Source organism: Musa acuminata, chromosome BXJ2-9 (genome assembly GCF_036884655.1).
Source record: "Musa acuminata AAA Group cultivar baxijiao chromosome BXJ2-9, Cavendish_Baxijiao_AAA, whole genome shotgun sequence".
In the NCBI taxonomy this organism is placed as follows: domain Eukaryota; kingdom Viridiplantae; phylum Streptophyta; class Magnoliopsida; order Zingiberales; family Musaceae; genus Musa; species Musa acuminata.
Genome location: NC_088346.1, coordinates 41646121 through 41665000, shown reverse-complemented (window position 1 = coordinate 41665000; position 18880 = coordinate 41646121). Strand labels below are relative to the sequence as shown.

At 34.8% G+C, this 18880-nt stretch overlaps 1 protein-coding gene across 1 annotated transcript; it reads left to right on the top strand.

The window, feature by feature from the left end:
* Positions 1 to 1587: 1587 nt before the first annotated feature.
* Positions 1588 to 16845, top strand: LOC103973192 (BAG family molecular chaperone regulator 7). The gene is made up of 3 exons (XM_009387694.3): positions 1588 to 2550; positions 3170 to 3445; positions 16375 to 16845. The coding sequence occupies exons 1-3, from the start codon at positions 1645 to 1647 to the stop codon at positions 16573 to 16575; spliced, it is 1383 nt and encodes a 460-aa protein (XP_009385969.2). The 5' UTR covers positions 1588 to 1644; the 3' UTR covers positions 16576 to 16845.
* Positions 16846 to 18880: the final 2035 nt, after the last annotated feature.

Below are 18880 nucleotides of genomic sequence, written 5' to 3'. Positions count from 1 at the left end.
GTAGAGCAATATAAATTACTCAGGCCATGTAAACAAGAAGTATAGAACACATGCAAACACAACACACATATACAGACTACGTCCAATTACATACATACATGTTAAAACTGACTTAGTTGCATTGAACCAAATACTTCAAGCAACCAAATGCACCTTAGTATGCCTAACTCTAGTCCATGATTGAAATATATTTATTTATACATGAACAAAATCTTAATTAATTAAACTTATATTGGTCATATGTAAACATGTTATTTCTCTCTTATATCATCCACATTTGTTAGTATAAGAACATATGACAACTATACATGGCTGGAAACCTGTGGCATAATTAATTTCACAGAATTTGCAGTTGTCTTTATTTTTTTATTCTCTAAAAGGTGAAGTCTAAGATAGTTTTTAAGCTCTGAATTGAATAACTTGGATAAAATTCATCAACTGAAGTTTGGCATGAAGAGAACTGATATTACATTGGTGAGACTTAAACCATTCTTTCTGTTTCTTCTTTATCACCCATCATCACTCTTTTTTCTTTTTTGGTCTTCTATCATCCAACTCCTCCCTCTCCCATTATCTTCTCACTTCTCTGTTGAATTCTCTTAACTTACTGCCAATTCCAAGAATGAATCTCTTATCCTAATAGAGATGAGACTAGGGTGAAAAATGGATTGGATGCAAGTCGAATATTACCAAAACACTACTTGAATATATTTTCAATTAGTTGATTTACGTACAGAAATAAATTTTATAAAACCATGGAACAAAGATAATTCTGAAAATTCTTCCATAAATTTTATCGAACGGTGTAAAACTTTGACTTAATTTGATGTATATCGGAAGTGGACAATGATTTGAATTGTCTAAAGAATGTTTGATTATTAATTTGGGCTCCATCATTTTCAGTCAATGGTTCAGCCTGACCAAAATTATGAATCAATTATTATATTAGATCAGGCAGATTGAATTTATTCATATATATCGAAATATAATAGGCTAATTATCATAAACCGACCCTATTAAGATAACCATTGATTAATAGTAATACACGTATCATCCTTATAAATTAATATAAGTTTTAGTTGACTTTCAATCTAAATTGGGGTGTTATACTAATATCAAAATCTTTGGAAACTGTACTTATAATGGTCAAATTGATCAAAAGTTAAATGGGATTTTATGAAGGATGAACAAGTTTATTGGATAAGATTTATGCTTACGGATTGTTCTTGTTCTAGATGTATTTAGATATATTGAAGTAGAACAAGAATGAACCTGCTGTGAAGAGGAGAAGAAATAATAGAAGTGAAAAGAATAAAAACGGAGATATTATTTGAGAAAAATAAAAATCTACATTTTATTATGAGAATGATTAACGTCTTTTTAATATGTTTCGGTTAGACATGTTGTCTAATTCAACAGTTGACGGGAACATTATCCATTTAAGATTTTAGATATACCTTCGTATCCAATCACCCAATTTTAACCTCTCCATCGTTCAAATTACATTTGGACACAGAAAATTCCAACTCAAATACGTGGGCCCTACCGTGTACGCGTACAAAAGAATACATTCACTGAGCGATAGCCTCTCCGAACTGGGACACGACTCTCGGCCGAAGCAAGCTTTGTTCTTCCACTACCTAAATGGCGAGAAAACCCACCACCCCCTGCACTGTACCAAAGCTCGTCACCTCGACCATCACCACCGCCACCAAGGCCACAACAATGAGTGGATTCCACCCATTCGATCTGCTTGATCCCATCCCCCCTACCCTCTCTTACCTCGAATCCTCCCTCTTCACCTTCCCTCCCCGCTTGTCACTGGCGCCGGCGCTGGTGGAGGAGCTCGACCACTATCACTACCTAGGGTTCACTCTGGACCCACTAAACCCCACGTCGTTGCCACCGTTCGGTTTCCCGCCCCAATGCCTCCTTCGCGCCCCTTCGATCGCGCGCCTCGACCTCCTCGCCGTGAATGATCCCTTTGGCTTCGAGCGCTCCGCCATCGCCTCATTCAAAAGGCTTCGACAGCGGGCGGAGACGGAGCTCTGCTTCCCCCACCTTAGCGATCGTGTCGCCTCGCTGGAGTTTGGGCTTGGACGGGCCCGAAGCCAGGATGTCGACCGCAAGTACACGTGGACGGCGGAGTTCAGCGGGCGTAAAGGGCTCGGGCTCGACCGAAAGCACAGGTGGACGGCCACGGCCAAGGCGGGCGGAGAGAGGGCGGTGAAGTGTGCGGTGGAGATCAAGGGCGTGGAGGAGGAGGAGGAGGAGGGGTTCGATCGGAAGTTCGTGTGGGCGACGGAGGCGAACGGGGTAGGCAAGAGGTACGAGAAGTGGACGGCGGAGTTCAAGGGGAAGGGAAAGCTCTCACCGCTGAGCCACACGTACACGTGGGCCGCGTCGGCAAAGCCTCGTGAGGAGGAGGAAGGTCAGGAGAAGGCGGCAGTGAAGAAGGAGAAGAAGAAGAAGGGGAAAAAAGAGAAGCAAGGAACCGTCCATGTGGTGGAGATCGAAGTGAAGAATCCTGGACCCGTTGCCATCAGAAAGGTTTTCGTGAACTCATTTTCATTGACCATTTTCAAAATTAATTTTTTTGGATGAGGTTTGGTGGTCTTCTTGTATGCATATATCTCAAAATTTTATGAGTGACCATTTTTCGAAATTATTATTTTTGGATGAGGTTTGGTGGTCTTCTTATATACATATATCTCAAAATTTTATAAGAGACTATGCAAACTAACATTTCTCCTCTTCATTTGGACCATTCGTAAAGTATGAAATGAAATTGGTAGACTAATTTTTTTCACAATTTAGATTTTTTAAGCATTAAGTGATATTCATACCAAAATCCTTTTTTTCCCCTTACCTATAACAATGCTTAGTTAAAGTTCAACTTGCATTAGGGTGTTTTTCATCTTTGTATGACAACTTATGATCTTGAGATGATTTTTTTTATATTTTATAATACCTTTATTACGAATCTGGAGTTGTGTTTTAGTAGCTTCCATATGAACAATGAGATTTTTTGTATCCGTTTGGTAGTTTGGTGGGTTGGCTGGTTTTTATATCTGTATTCTACTTGATCTATGAGAGTCTTGTATGGTTTGTTAGTGTAGTTGTTGACGACTTGGTGTTGATACCATTTGAACTTTGTGGATGTTGAAAGGCTTTTACCAAGAGATGCAATAAGGGGAAGAAGAAGGAACTATCACCACAAGATGCTGCATTGTTAATCCAAATGACTTTTAGGTCTTACTTGGCCCGCCGCTCTCAGATTCTTCACTGCCTTCGAGAGCTGGCTGTGGCCAAAGCCAGATTGAAGGAGATCAGGGCTATATTCTATAATTTCTCTTACCGTAGACGTGTAGCAAATGATGCAGAAGAACGCCAAAGATTCTCTGAGAAAATTATTGTTCTTCTCTTGACTGTAGAAGCTGTTGAGGTAATTTATAATGATGACAAAAGCTCTATAATTTTTTCATGGCTATCTCATGGCACATGTTATTAAAATAAACTTTACTTTTCAACTTTAATTTTCATTTCAGACTTTTATATTGTTGATCCTTAATGCTTCATGATGATTTATTTACATTTGAAGTATTGATATGTTGATTCTCATGCCATGTGTCTTTTCTTCTGCACCCTATGTTTTTTATCTAGTTATAGTAGTAGGGAAATATTATGGCTTTGACCCATGAAAATTTACTAATAATCTTTGAGCTGATGTTTGCCCTTCCCATTTCAGTTGTTTGTGTAAGCATAAAATTATCATTATGCTTTATACGAATAAACTTTGATGTCAAAATTGAAATAAAATAATGATAAATTAAGATTAAGCTTACGTACTTTTAGATGATGTCACGATCAATGAAATATCTTTGTCGGATTTTATAACTTACTATAGTTCGTATGAAGCAGTAGAAATATTGATCTGCAAAACTTAGATTCATCTTTTCCTCTCTTCTTATCTTTCACAAGATCACGATCAAGTGGGGACTATTGGGAGAAGAGAATAAATCCATAATCTTTATTTATGTATTATCCCTAGGAGATCCTATCTATATATAGGCAAGAGTAGAAGGTCTAGGATAATAATTTAGGTGAGTCTCTTCCACCAAAGTCATTTCTTAATGAGTCTTACTAAAGTGGACTTTCATTTTATTAGTCAATAACCATAATCAAAATCCAATCAAAACATTAATATATCTTATCAAATTAAGTAAGATCATATAATCTAACATTTTCTTACTTGACCTATTAATTGGTAAGGTATAAAACAAAAGTTTAAAAATCATAATAAAATAAAAATTTATTTAAAAATAAAATTTTCAAATTAGATTTCGAAATTTTAAAAAATATTTTACACATGCACACAAATTTTATAAAATAGGCCAATAAGTCTGCTAAATACAATAATACTACATTAAATCTAACTACCAATGCGAGTTATAACAGTTGTATGTCATCAATATCATACTCTCTTATGTACCATAACACTGTTAGTCTTTCCTAATGTAATTTAAAATGACTATTGTAATTTGTCTTATCAACACAATCTTGTCATCAGATTCAAATATAATATGCATATACATAAAATTAGATAGGATAACAGAAACAAATAACTTTAAATTTAATAATAATATCCAATTACCATATCTTTTATGGGTTGTTTACAAACTCAATCATAAGAATATGTTCTTTTAATTCTTTAGATTGTAAGGCCGCAATAAATGGATCGATAATCACAATAGTGTTAATCAAGTTCTTAATTGATATTAGTTGTCTCTGGACTCCTCTGACCACCAAATATTTCATGTTAATATGTTTAGAACTGCTACAATACTTATCATTCTTAGAAAAGAAAATTAATGTGATATGTTATAAAATATCTTCAACGACTTGATAATTGAGTCTGACTGCACCAAGTCTTGTGATGAAATTTCGTAATCATAAAGCTTGATTAGCAGTTTCAAAACATACCACAAATCAGCTTTTATTATCGATAATAAAATAATATATTATTTTATATTTTTCTTTGTAAATTATTCATTCAACTAATATAAATTGTAAAGTGAACTTCCTACCATCGAGGCAATTTATAGAATCAACATTTGAATATATTGTCATTTCAAACTAGTCTAATCTCTTATATGTAAGTATATAATTTTTCGTCACTTGTAGATATCTTATTATTTTCTTCGTAGTTTTTCAATATTTTATTCTTGGATAACTCTAATATTTATTTAGTATTTTAGGCTTGAGCAATCATGTATGCATACGAAATATTTTTCTTCCATTTGATTTTTTTCCAAGTCATTTTAAAAACATTAGTTTTGATTGAAATTTTACTTTTATATTTACTAAACAAAGCTGTATACTAAATCTCTTTATGGCTTGATCAATATATCCTTTATGAGATAGTTTTAACCAGGGTCTACCGTACCGAGCCGTACCACCCGATACGGGCGGTACGTATCGGTCCGACAGATTTTCGGTACGCGGACCGACTATTACCGGTCCGAGGCACTGTAGCACTGTAGCAGTGCTACAATACTCGGTACACCCAGGTGTACCGCTCGATATACCGTACCGTACCGGTACCGAGCCCAGGTCGAAATACCGGTACGGTACGGTATTGCGAACCTTGGTTTTAACAATCATTGAGATATATCTTTAACGATCTCTATACCAATAACATAAGTTGTCTCAATCATATCAACTATCTTAAAGTTCTTGATGATAAATTTTTTGATTTCGTATAATAAATCAAGTTCACTACTAACAAATAAAATATTATCCATATACAAGACCAAATAGCTCTCACTAACATTCAAATATAAATATTTGTCAATAGTATTTTCCTTGAATTTGAAGGAATTAATGGTATTATGAAACTTTATATATCGTTTTATGGGAGTTTATCAATGTTATTTTCTTGTTCTCTTATATCAAATCATCTAGTGATTTGAGGAATAACTTCTCAAATTGAAGATGATAAAAGAGTATCAACTTATATCTCCTCAATATTAATATCAGACTTTGAGGTTTTTCGCTCCTATTTATTCGTCATTTTCTAGTATTCTTACATTACCAGATTCAACTAAATGATTTGATATCCCTTGGATTCTTTAGATAATCAATGAAATATCCAGAATTAGTTTTTGTATTCAGTTTCTTTTCATATGGATTGAAGACTCTTATCTCTATTGGATAATCTTAAACATGTAAATGTCTCGAGTTAAGTTTTCTATTAGTCCATAACTCAAATGGAGTTAATTGAATTGACTTACCAGGAACCCTATTCAAGATATACATAACTGTTCTTAGAGCTTCACCCCATATTAATTCAGGTATAGAAGAATAATATATCATATTTCTAATCATATTCGTAAGAGTACGATTTCATCCATTAGCAATCCATTCTAATGTGGCACACCTGGGTAGACATACTAAGCACAAATATCCCATTTTTCTAGGAATTTTATAAAAGGGTTGGGGTTTTGACCTAACTCATCATATTATTATAAAATTTACCACACCTATTAGATCCGATAATTTAAACCTTTCTATCTAATTGTCTCTTGACTTAATTTATATACACCTAAAGGTGTTAATAGATTTAGACCCTATATGAATTAGATATACATAGTTTTATCTCAATAGGTTATCTATAAAGGTGATGAAATATCTCTCTCCACTAAAACAGAAAACATGGAGTGACTCACAAATATAAGCATATATAATTTAAAGGAGTTTTATGAAACTATATTTCATTCCAACATTAGATTGTAGGATCATTGTGAACTTAAGATTCACATTTATTTTGTACAAACTATCGTACATAATTTAAAAGCTAATTTTTATTGAATCATAAATATAGTAAGTTTACAATCACTAAAAGGAAAATAATATCTTAACAATTTTAGATAAAGAAATCAAATTTATTAAATTATCGGAACATAGCATTTATTCTCAGATCCAATCAAACGAATTGTCTTTAAATGTAAGCAATAAACACTAACTACTATCATTTTCGCTTTAAGATGATTTCATGTAATGACGAGTTTTTTTACGCTATGTTGGTTTCTATATTAAAATGAATCCCTATACATTATTAGTAACATAAGTTGAAGCATCAAGATCAATCTGCCAAATTTTAGAAAAAGATTTTTATAATGTTTGATTCGAAACATATAAAGGTTCAGTTTATACATTTTCCTTTCGAACTGAACCTTATAGTCCTTCTTCACATGACTTTTTTTACTATAGAAATAACATTTTACTATGAAGATTTTTCTTTTATAAGTTTATATAGCATTTATAAACTCAAATAATCTATTTAATAAATTATACTTAAACTTTCTTTTATTGTTACCTACTTCTTGAGTAAGCTATAATATCATGAAACCTTTCTTCTTGTAATTTTGATTCTCTAAACACAAATACTAGTCAACTCATTTAAGTTTTATTTATCCTTAATTTTATTATAATATACTTTAAATGTGCTAAACTAATAAGAAATAAGATTAACAATAAATTATACAAGAAAAGATTCAACTATATTCATATTCATTATTCTTGAGCTTTACAATCTTGTCAGCCATATTGAGGATATAATCTTGAATTCCTCGAATACCGTTATACTAAGTTTTAATCAGTTCTTTCATTAAGATATCAACTAATGATTTATTAACAAATTTAAATCAATCTTTAATTATTTAAATATGCTAGTTGTAGATTGTAATGAAGCTTAAATATTATTAGTAATTATCATAAAACTAATTTTTTAGACCTTTTTCAATATTTATTTATATTATTTGTCTCACAGAACTTTTAGTAGTTAAGTTTATGATTTTTTAACTAGTCTGATCAAGGTCTAACACAGTATCAATTGCATATACTCAAGCCATTCAAAAATAATTTAATTAAGAGATTATAAGGACACTAGATATATAAGAATACAACAAGTACTACTGTAACAAATAAAAAATAAATGAACATTAATATTTTAATTTTTAATAAATATTGAACTATCGATATTATCTCTATTTCACCTTTGGGTAAAATATTGACATATTTAGTATGCATATAAAATTTTATAATTATGAAGATTAGTATCATTCTTGTGAAATAGTATCGTTATTTTTTAGTATATAATCATAAACTATAAGGATATTCAAAATAGTATTATCTTATCTTATCACGTAATTATTCGAAATCAATTTTCCTTTAGAATGATCTAAATCTCTTAATTTCTTTTGGGATTTTCATTTAAGACTAATTTTTTAATGTAATTTTATAAATTTATTAGTCTAAGCTAATTTAACGGTTACAAGACTAATACAATAATATAAAATATATTTTAAATGTCTCATAAATTATAAAATATTTATTATAATTTTACCCATAAGCCTGTTATCCTAAACCACTTTAGCGATTACAAATCAAATAAAACTTAAGGATATAAGTTACAAATAATATTCACTAAATATATTTTTTGATCTAATTTGCAGTACTAGTCAATAAAAATAATCGTGATAGTTATTGAACAGAAAATTTAATCAGCACAAAAACTCATATGACGATAATAATCATGATAAAACAAAATTCATGTCTTTATACGAAAATAAATATTATTTTATAGTTTAAAATATATGCATGTGAATAACTACATAAATATCCAAAAATAATAATTAAAATTTAAATATCATAAGTAATAAAAATTTCAGTAATATGTCATATGTGAAACTATGAGAAAATCTATGATTTATATCTTCTACTTGATAAAAAGTCCAAATGGGTCAATCAGCCCTATTTAATTAGATAGTCCAAAATTGGGCTACCTAAATTGACAAACGAGAACTCAACTATCCAAATTGGACCGTTTTATTGGATTGGTCAACCAAATTACTCAAAATAGGGATTTAAATTAGGTCAAAATCAAAGTTTGGTTAAAATGACAAAGTTATAGTTTGGTCAAAATGGCAAAGTTAAGGTTTCACCATGATTGATGTCATATATCCTCACCATCGCTTCTCATGCCGTGTGCGACCTCCCACTCAAGGCCACCTTTCCTAGTGACCAACTAATTGACGATGCTCCACCGTGCTATCATAGACAAATTTGTATAAAGGGTGTTTGATGCAATGTTTGTGTATATTCTTGTCTTTCTATTTTGTTCATGCTTTTGCGTAGCTTGTAAAGGTCTTGCAGTAGGCTTGGTACCCTCATCTTGGTTAGCTTTTATGGTCATCTTAGTCTCGTAAATGCAAGTTGTGTGTAATCATTGTGTAGAGGCAAATTGCCCAAAAATAGGCCATCTAAGTAGTCATTTTCAGGGTTTTCTAACTCCATAGAGTGGTGCGGAGTGCAAGCCAACATATCACCTTTGAGCTACCCGGGTGATATATGACTGGATGGGCCTTTGGATAGTTTCTAGGGTTGGTTCGTTGTCTTGTTCCGCAATAGTATCATGTAGGCACTTGTGGGGACTTTTGGCCATGGCGGATCATCTTGGGCACTTTGTTACGCGATCATTCAAAGCTTACGAAGTTTATTTGTAATTTGTATTGCTTATCAAGTGTTTGCTGAAATATTTGCTTGTGAGATCTCGAGTTAAATACTTCCTCTAACTCGTCTTCTCTTCTATAGGTCCTTAAGAAGCCATAAGAGATTTCGGGGATGTTGATTCTTTATAGATGGACACGCAAGGGTGCCGCATGACTTAAGTAAAACTAGCTAAGTTCGTGACAGATGATATAGTGTTGGACAAGCATACTTAGGAACAATGTTCGTTGTGTGTGCCTCGATTTTGCATCGGATGAAAGCCTTTGTCATTAACTTATGGGGGCTATATACTATCGAGGGGGTTTTTGAGTGTAAGTATCAATGAGTCATATGGGAGGGACTTGATCATATAGAGGTATGATCGGAGTAGTTGGAGACTTGAACTACTTTAGAGCTTATATTTGCTTAAGGGAGTCCGATAAGTTAGAGGATAAGGTCGAGCGAGCGAACGTTGCTACCAAGGATGCAAAGGAGAACAGAATCGACGCGAGTCCTGCTGATGGCGGAAGCTATATATAGAAGTTGTAGTCTTTCTCTCTATCGACCAAGGGGACCTGTTCGGATAACACAAATGTGTTGAAGCAAGTGGTCGAAAAGGGCGATAAGGCAACGACGAGTCTAGAGGGACTTAGCTGTGAACTCGGAGGAGTGCTCGACCAAGTGAAGGACTTCGGGTTAATTGCGGGAGTGTTCGACTAAGAAATGAAATAGGTAGTACACGATGTTGTACCTTTTCTACTCAAAGGTGGAGGCGGTGAAAATGATGAAGAAGATGGTATAATCCCAGAGGCGACCAAAACTATCGAAGACTTGCTCCAAATCAGGAAAAAAAATTGCTCCTTTTAGGTAGAACTTTTCGCATTCCAGAAGTTCGATGGTAATGAGGGGGTAAATTGTAGTAGCTAACTCAATACAAGGAGTGTAAACACTTGAGGTGCTTTAGAACTGTGAGCAAAGAGTAGGTAAGTACTAGTAACCAGCTTCATGTATGAAGTACAATCTTCGAGGAGGCAAACAAAGTTAAGTAAACTTTGCCTTCTCAACTCTTAAGAGAATGGACAAAACTGAGTACCTTAGTTCTTTTATTTATCCAACAAAGGAGCTTTGAACATGTTCAAAGACCCTTCGAAAAGACTTAATGAAAGACACTTGTTGTTAAATCCTTACTAATGGTGATTGGTTCTACCGATAGTAGATTGTCTGCTTCATTTCCCAATAATATGCCAATCGAAAATAGAAGTGATACGAACCTATTTGGTGGCGACAAGTAAGTTGAAGAGGAATCGATGGACAAATTTTGCGGAGGAAAGACCTCAAAAACTTCAAAGTCTGCGAGACAATGTTCGTTAAAGATCTAACAGGCATATGCACAGTTCAAGCAGTGTAAGACGTTTAAGAGACTAGCAATAACAGGAAGGTCTTTCTCTTTATCTAAGGGATCCATTGGAACCAACAAAAATTAGCACAACTCGATCGATTCTACACCAAAGTTAGAGTCATTGGCGATTGAAGCAACGCTGACGGATTAAAGTTCAACTACTCAATAACAACGGTGAAGAGAAGTTGGGAACCAAGAGGCATGTTGCAATAGGAGCATATGATTGAAGATTCAATAAGAGCGAGGAGATGTAGCGTTCGCAAAGACTTCGACGAGGACGTCGAAGGAATAAGTGGGGGAGAAAGTCATGGACAAATCTGTTTAAAGGGTGTTCGATGTAATGTTAATGTGTTTGTGTCTTTCGGTTTGGTTATTGCTTTGCACATCATATAGAGAGCTTGTAGTAGACTTGACAGCTCCATTTTGGTTGGCTTTTATGGTCGTCTTGGTCCTATAAACACAAGTTGTGTGTTGTTGTCATGCAGAGGCAAAATTGCTTAAAAACAGGTCATCCAGGCAACCATTTTGGGGGTTTTTAACTTCGTAGAGTGGTGCGGAGTGTCAGCCAGTAAAACACCCTAGGGCCCCCCGGATGGCACATGACTAGATGGGCTTTTAGGGTAGTGTCTAGAGCTGGTTTGTTGTCTTGTTTCATAACAGTGCCATGTGAGCATTTGTGAGAACTTTTGACTGTAGCGGACCACCTTAGACCCTTTGTCGCACGATCATTCAGAGCTTGTGAAGTCTATGTTTATAATACCTATCAAGTGTTTGCTGAAATATCTACCTGTGGGATCCCGAGTTAAACGCTTCCTCTAACCCGACTTCTCTTTTGCAAGTCCTTAAGGGACTATAAGAGGTTTTGGGGAGGCTGACCCTTTGAGGAGGGACATGAAGGGTGGCGCATGACTTACGCAAAACCACCTAAGTCCATGATAATACGTCACTGTGAAGCACGACTACCCAGCATCGTCGTGCCACATCTGCCTATGTCGTTGCTTGTGGCACTTCGCCTCCGTCCGCCTACGCTGTGTGGTCGTCTGGTGACCCCTTACGGGTGCACACCTCCATTCTTTTCGATGGCACAACATCGTTGGCCAGCATCCTAGGATGGCACCACTGTTTGCGGTCGCCTGAGCCACGATCCCTCATGGTGATTGAATACTCACTACAACTGACCATATATGATGCCCCTCTTCACGGCCAACAACCCTGCTCCTGCACTAGCGACATAGTCCGCTAGCTATAGTAGGGTCGACGACCAAGGTATGCGATCACCCTATGCTATACTGTCATGGATAGCAAGTTGTCTGTCAATATAGGTGACAACTCACTAGCGACCACCTATAGTGAGACCCTCAATATCGCCGCCCTCTTGTGCCACTGCATGTAGAGCCATTGTGGCTTATGTAGCTACTGCATGCAATGCTGCCACCTGCGTTGCCGTTGCTCGCGGTAGGGCCCATGACCAAGGCATGCTACCACCCTTTATAGCACCATTGACCAAAATTGGGCAGCATGCTTCCATTTGTGGTTTCACACGTGTGGGTAAGGAAACCTTTATCACTCGCAAGCAAGCAACAAGGGCGGACAGGAATAAGCAAATAGATTGAATCACCCTTTCTCAAGCAAAAGTCGATAACATAAACAGATCTAATACAAAGTAGATCTAGTACTTTTATGATATAAGGTATATTTAATTTCAGAATATGGCTCTAATACTAATTTTAAGCATAAAACTATTATTATGATACTATTATGTTGAAAAACTTTAATGTTAGAATCAAAATCAAATAATGATTGATCAAGATCAAGCTTGCATACCTTTAGATGATGTCAATGGAATACCTTTATTGGATTTGGTAACGCATCGTAGTCCGTTGGAAGTAACAGTAGCATTTATCTACAAAAGCTAGACTCATCTTTCTCCTTTCTTCCTTTCTTTCACAGGACTGCTATTAGTGATGGAGTAGGGACTACTAGGAGAAGAGAATAGATCTATAATCTATATCTTTGTATAATCCTTTGGAGGTACAATCTTTATATATGCAAGAATATAGGGTCTTGGATAGTAGTTGATGAGAGTCTCTCCCATCAAGGTCGTCTCCTAAGGAATCTTACTGTAAGTGAACTTTTCTATCAGTCGATAACCCTAATTAGAATCCAATTAGAACTTTAATATATCTTATCCAACTAAATAGAGTCACATAATCTAACAATTTGCTTCTGGTTTTAGTGACCAATAACCGTTAGGATACTAAAAAGTGATAAAAGAATTTGTAGACAAAATTTCTGAAGGCTTTGAATATTCTCCATGAATCTCAACAATAAAAGAAAAGGGGTATGACAGATGATTTTGTAATTTGGTACATGGTTGACAAGTTGGCAGTAAAGCATTGAGAAATTGGATAGGCATACAACATATTCTGCTCTAAAGGAGGTGGAAAATTCCCCATGACCAGTAATTGATCTTAATAAGCAAAATGTATCGGAATAAGATTTGGTGTGACATAGTATTTATGGTTTTCCTATGTTTTGTTGGATTGACCTTGCAATTTGACCGAGAGATAAATCATGACAGTGAAAAGATACCAAACATCAGGAAGGTAAACAAACCTCTAGGCATTAGGATATTGGTTGAAAAGGTTTTGTTGCTTTGAAACAAGTTACATTTTGAACAGAACTCCAGAGAATCACCACCAGTTATAGCCTTGGTTGTCAATGAAGTTCTTGAAATCCCAAAGGATTTGACTTATTCGGTGTCACTCTTAATGAGCATAGTGAAGGCTTACTACCATTATGGGATATCCAAGACCAAAATTTCATCTGGAAAGCTTGTAGATCACTTGAATATGTGATGAGTCATAATGAGCTTGAAGAAGAGTTACAGCAGCAGATTATTAATTAGCTTAGGATAAGGTAATATTAGAGAGAGCATGGTCCTTTATGCAATACTTGCATTCCTCACACCTAAGAGAAAAAAGGGTCTTGGAGAATGCAGAAGATAGTTATGCCATCAAAAAATTCACCGTCTAGTGTAGGTTTCTCATTCCTAGAATTGATGATGTGTTTGACATGTTGAGTGGTACAAAGATATAGACACTAGAGCCAGATATTATTATACTGTTTCTGGTAGAGTAATTTTGTTTATGTTATAATCAAATAACTTGTATTATCAAATAACCTGTAGCTGACTTGTTCTTATTGCACACATCTTTGCTTGCTGAAGTTCTAGTTGTTCCTTGTTTCTATTATCTATTTCAATTGCTACTTAGACCTTGTCTTAATTTCTAGAGACTTTAAAATTGTTGCATTAGAATATGTTTGCATTAGTAGGATTGAATCATCAAGCTACTGGGGGTCATGTTTTGAGAGTTCTTGACATGCCTTTGAGTAGGATTTTGTTAGATTCTAAGGTTTTAAAAACCAATTTTCATTATTTACTATACATGACATAGTATAAGTTCTGGAGGCTGCCTACTAATTATATTATTATTTCAATAAATTTATTATAGTTTAGTAGCAAATTATCCTTTTTTCTTCTCTTCTTTTCCAGGAAGTTTATTTCTTCTCAAATTTGGAGAAATATTTGATCGTAAGGTCTTGTCATATTATTCTATGATGTTTGTTACGTGGTATGCTAGTATATACTTGTCATTTCATTGCAGTTTCTTTGTTTGTTTAATATCTTATTACTTAATATGGTTAAATGTCGTTGTAGGCCTCTAAAAGCTTCAAAATCAATCTTGAAAAGCCTTATTTTTCAGTTGTAGGGTAAGATTCCAATAGAATGATTGGTTTGTTGCTATAAGGATTTCCCAATTTCTGGTGTCATCTTGGTGGGTAAGATGGCAACTGTGGTATATTATTTGGTTCTGTTTGATGCCTTGAGAGATCGGTAAGCTACAATAATTTGAGTTTTCCAAATTTGCAAATTATTGGAGTATCTGGTAAAATTTTGTAATATTTTGCATTTTAAATGGTATCCTTGGGTATATACATTTATTACCATCTGAAAGCTGATGCTTCATGTGATAAATTGGTCCTCCAAAACACTTGGAACCTACTATAGATGTTAAATACTCTAGACCTAGTACTTCTTGGAAGTTCTATAGTGCAAATACTTCCATTCAAGAGGTCATGGTTTTATGATGTTATATCATCTGATTATGCTGTCGCAATAAATACATCCATCCCAGTTTTTAGGGCAGCTAACAGATCAGACATGAGTCAGCATTTGTGTTCAGAGGGCACGCAGGGTGACTTGGATACAAGAAGCATCATGCCTTGCTTTGGTCATTTAACAGGCTTGATTTCACCAAATATTGATAGCGCATATATTATATAGAGTAGACAATCCATTTGTATGTTGCATGAGTCAGGTCGTTGATGCAGATGGCAGGGATGAGAGGAGAGGAACAGTTACCATAACCAGATCAAGTGGAATGAGAGTGATATGGTCCCCTGAACCAGATTAGATCAGGCAGGTGGATGGAGAGCATATATTGCACCAACAGATCAGAGGCCAAAGGATGGACATATTCTGACGTCAAATCCTGAACTTAGGTGGCTACCTTGACAGCCCTACTGGAATCAGTTGTTGGAATTATTATATATTGAAGTCAGTTCATCTTAGCCTTTAACTGGCACCATTATACCGCTTTAAGTAGGCTAAGCATTTAACACCATGCAATTGACATGTCACTTGATGATGTTATTCTTTCAAATTAGCTTCTTGTAATCCTTCGTCATCAGTGATCCTTCAGGCAGGGCTGACCAAGTTACTATATCTTTGTGTTATGCTCTTATATATTTGTTAACTATTCAGGGTTATTTCTTGGATTCATAGAATATGTTGGGTTGGTTTTTGCCATCAATCATGTTCATCATGGAGTGACATTATTCAGTTGTTAGGTATGCATTCTTGAGTTAGATACTTTAAAAGTCTGATGGAGGACTAATTGGGATGATGACATTAGACAAAAACTGTTATGGATCTGAAAGTTACAAGCTTACATTGTGATAACCTTCCTTCAAACAACAAGAGTACAAGAAGGTGGTCACCATAACGGAGAAGTTCAGGGAATCGTCAGATCGGCTGTTCGGAACTTTTAGTACAAGGGGTGCAAAGCAGAATCCGAAACAGAAGTCACTTGATGCCCTAATTAAGAGACTCAAGGGTGCTAGCTGAACCAGTTTGCTGGTAGAGTAAAAATCGGAACTGTAAATTATCTTGTCTATATGTTTCAATTGTTTTGCCGTCCATCTATACCTGTTTCTTGCCTAACTGCGTATTTGTTTAGGTATTGTGTCTGATTGTTATGTCATATAGGTGATGGTCATACCTGTGAAGTCATGTTAATTTTGTTTGCATTATCTTCTTTTGTTGTTCAATCTGACCATCTCTGTCATCTATGTGATGTCAGGGACCGGATTACATGGTGCGGGCAGCAAAGAAGTCAATGGTTGAGGAACTCGAAGCAATGCTAGAAGTGGTCGATCCACAACCATCTGGGAAGCTGGGTTCTATGAGGCGTAGGAGGTTTGATCTTCCCGATGGTGGTCCAATCTCAAAGGAAATGATGGCAGGTGTCACCGAGGTGGTTCAGATGCTTGATCAGGAGTAAGGGGACCATTGCTTATCAGTGAGGTTTGAAGGACTAGTACCCGTGCTTATGTTTTGGTACTGGTTTTATGTTGGTCATGGGGACTAATTGGAGTTTTGCTGATTAGTTTCTTGTATGAACCTCAACATAAACTCCTACTACCTATTTGATCTGGTTTGTGTTGTAAGCTGACCTGCATCTTGTCTTCTCGCTTAGAATTCTGAAAATGTCAGTGCTATTATGGGCACTTCTTTCTTGCACTCAATATTAGCTGAAAAAAATCTTTGTCAAGAGTCATACTGTCGTCCCTTTTTATATATATATATTTGAAATTGTTGGATGATACATTCAGGTTCATGGCTGCCAGAACAATTTGATGAGTTAGAGGCTATTTTGGTTGTGAAATAAATGCAGTCTTCCACGATTTCATTTCACGTATTGGTCCTCTGACAGATCGATACGTACTAGGGCATCTACATACTATATATAGATACATACATGTTTCGATGACGAAGGAGAAGAAAGAAAGAGGAAAACGGAGGAAGAATGAAGCCGATGACGAAGGAGAAGAAAGAAAGAGGAAAGCGGAGGAGGAAGCAAAATGTAGAAGAGGTGTAGAAGAGGGGAGACAGATAGAGAAAGAAGGAAAGGAAGAAGGAAGTGTCGTTGGTGATGGGTGTTTTGGTGCGGCATTTATTATTTTTTTAAATTATTCAAACTAGATTGTCCAATTTTTATATCGATTTATGTTGAAATCGATACGTATTATTAAATCACATTAATCCGTGCAAAATGTTAAACTGGACTCATCTACCAAACTGTCTATCGTTTCGTACACGTGATTGTTCGGGTTTGGATGGAGGTGGGTGCACCTTACCGTCTCAAAGCAGTTGACCTATCAATTGACGACTAATTCTGGAAATCATGAAACAGTTGTCATTGAGTTATGCTGTATTTTATTATTATTATTATTATTATTATTATTATTTTAGTTTTTATTAAAAACTTAGTAAAATAACTTTAATCGAGTTCTTAAAGCATGCCAATCTTTTCTGTTCCACATTTATCGAGAATTAGATAATGTTAAATTAAATTATCATTGCATCTAAAAAGACTCGATTATAGATCAGCTTTTAAAGTTTTTCTTTAATGTTAAGGACCGACTGAGGAGTTGACCACCAAATATATCATGTTTTTTTAAGGAAAATTCACCATCCTAATTTTTGATAAGTGGATCATTTGTTGTATATAGTGGCCAACTAAGTATCATTATATCCAAAATTATTGGGCACTAAATGCATTTGAGACTAGCTATAGAATCCAAATTGAATCGATTGATTCGATCGATCCGAGTCTTTCGATTGGTTTAATTCACTAATTATTCTGTAAGAACATTTAAAAAAATTAAATATCCTCAATTCTTTATTAGTTAGAAAAATATGTTCTTTTCTATAATATTATCTCTGTTTTTTTAATATTTAATATAATACATAATTATTATATTTTTGATAAAAAAATATTAAACCTATGACATGATCAATTGATCGTGTGGACTAAATGCACCGAAGAAAGTGGTTCAGTGGCATTTGTGGTATAGCCAGCAAACAACAAAAATCTACCACAGAACAAAACCAAAAAGATCACCACCATTGACGTCTGATCTATTCAATTCTATTGTCAGGTTTCTCATCCAGGCGAATATATTATTTCAGGTCTGTGTTCTTGAGATTAATTCTCTTTAACAATTTTTCAAACTTAATCATTTAATGCGTTTGTAATTTGTTTCGATTATTTTTATAACCTGAAGAGTCTTTCAACTTGTTTGCATTATCCAACTAGAAACGTAATCTAATCAAACAATAATAAATTTGACCTATTCAGACTCACATGATGTGCTGATTCGAAAACAGTATACGTAATATAATATTGAGCGAGTGGATTTGGATGGGTTATATTAATTCCCTAAGCTCGAATCCAATCCAATTAATAAATACAGTATAAATGTCATAATCTTATGTCCCGAGAATGACATAACTTGGAAACTGAATTAGTAATTTTGTAGTCAAATTAATTAATAATAACACTGTCGATACCGATTCCAAGTTAAAAGATATGAAATATTGTGTTACATCACTAACCATGCGAGATAAAAATCTTGCCGATGAGAAAAAAAAAAAGAAAAAGAGGAATCATCTTTTTGACTTATTCTTCTCTTATTCTCGTTGTTGCTGCTTTTATTTCTATTGCTTCGACTGTTGATGTTTAAGCTTCAACTTCAAGCATGTGAATTTTCAATATTCTCTTTTATCTCTCATTAAACTAATTG

Coding starts and splice junctions, on each gene's coding strand:
- LOC103973192 (XM_009387694.3), top strand. CDS start 1,645: ATGGCGAGAAAACCCACCACCCCCTGCACTGTACCAAAGCTCGTCACC. Junction 2,551..3,169: donor GACCCGTTGCCATCAGAAAG/GTTTTCGTGAAC, acceptor GGATGTTGAAAG/GCTTTTACCAAGAGATGCAA. Junction 3,446..16,374: donor TGACTGTAGAAGCTGTTGAG/GTAATTTATAAT, acceptor ATGTGATGTCAG/GGACCGGATTACATGGTGCG.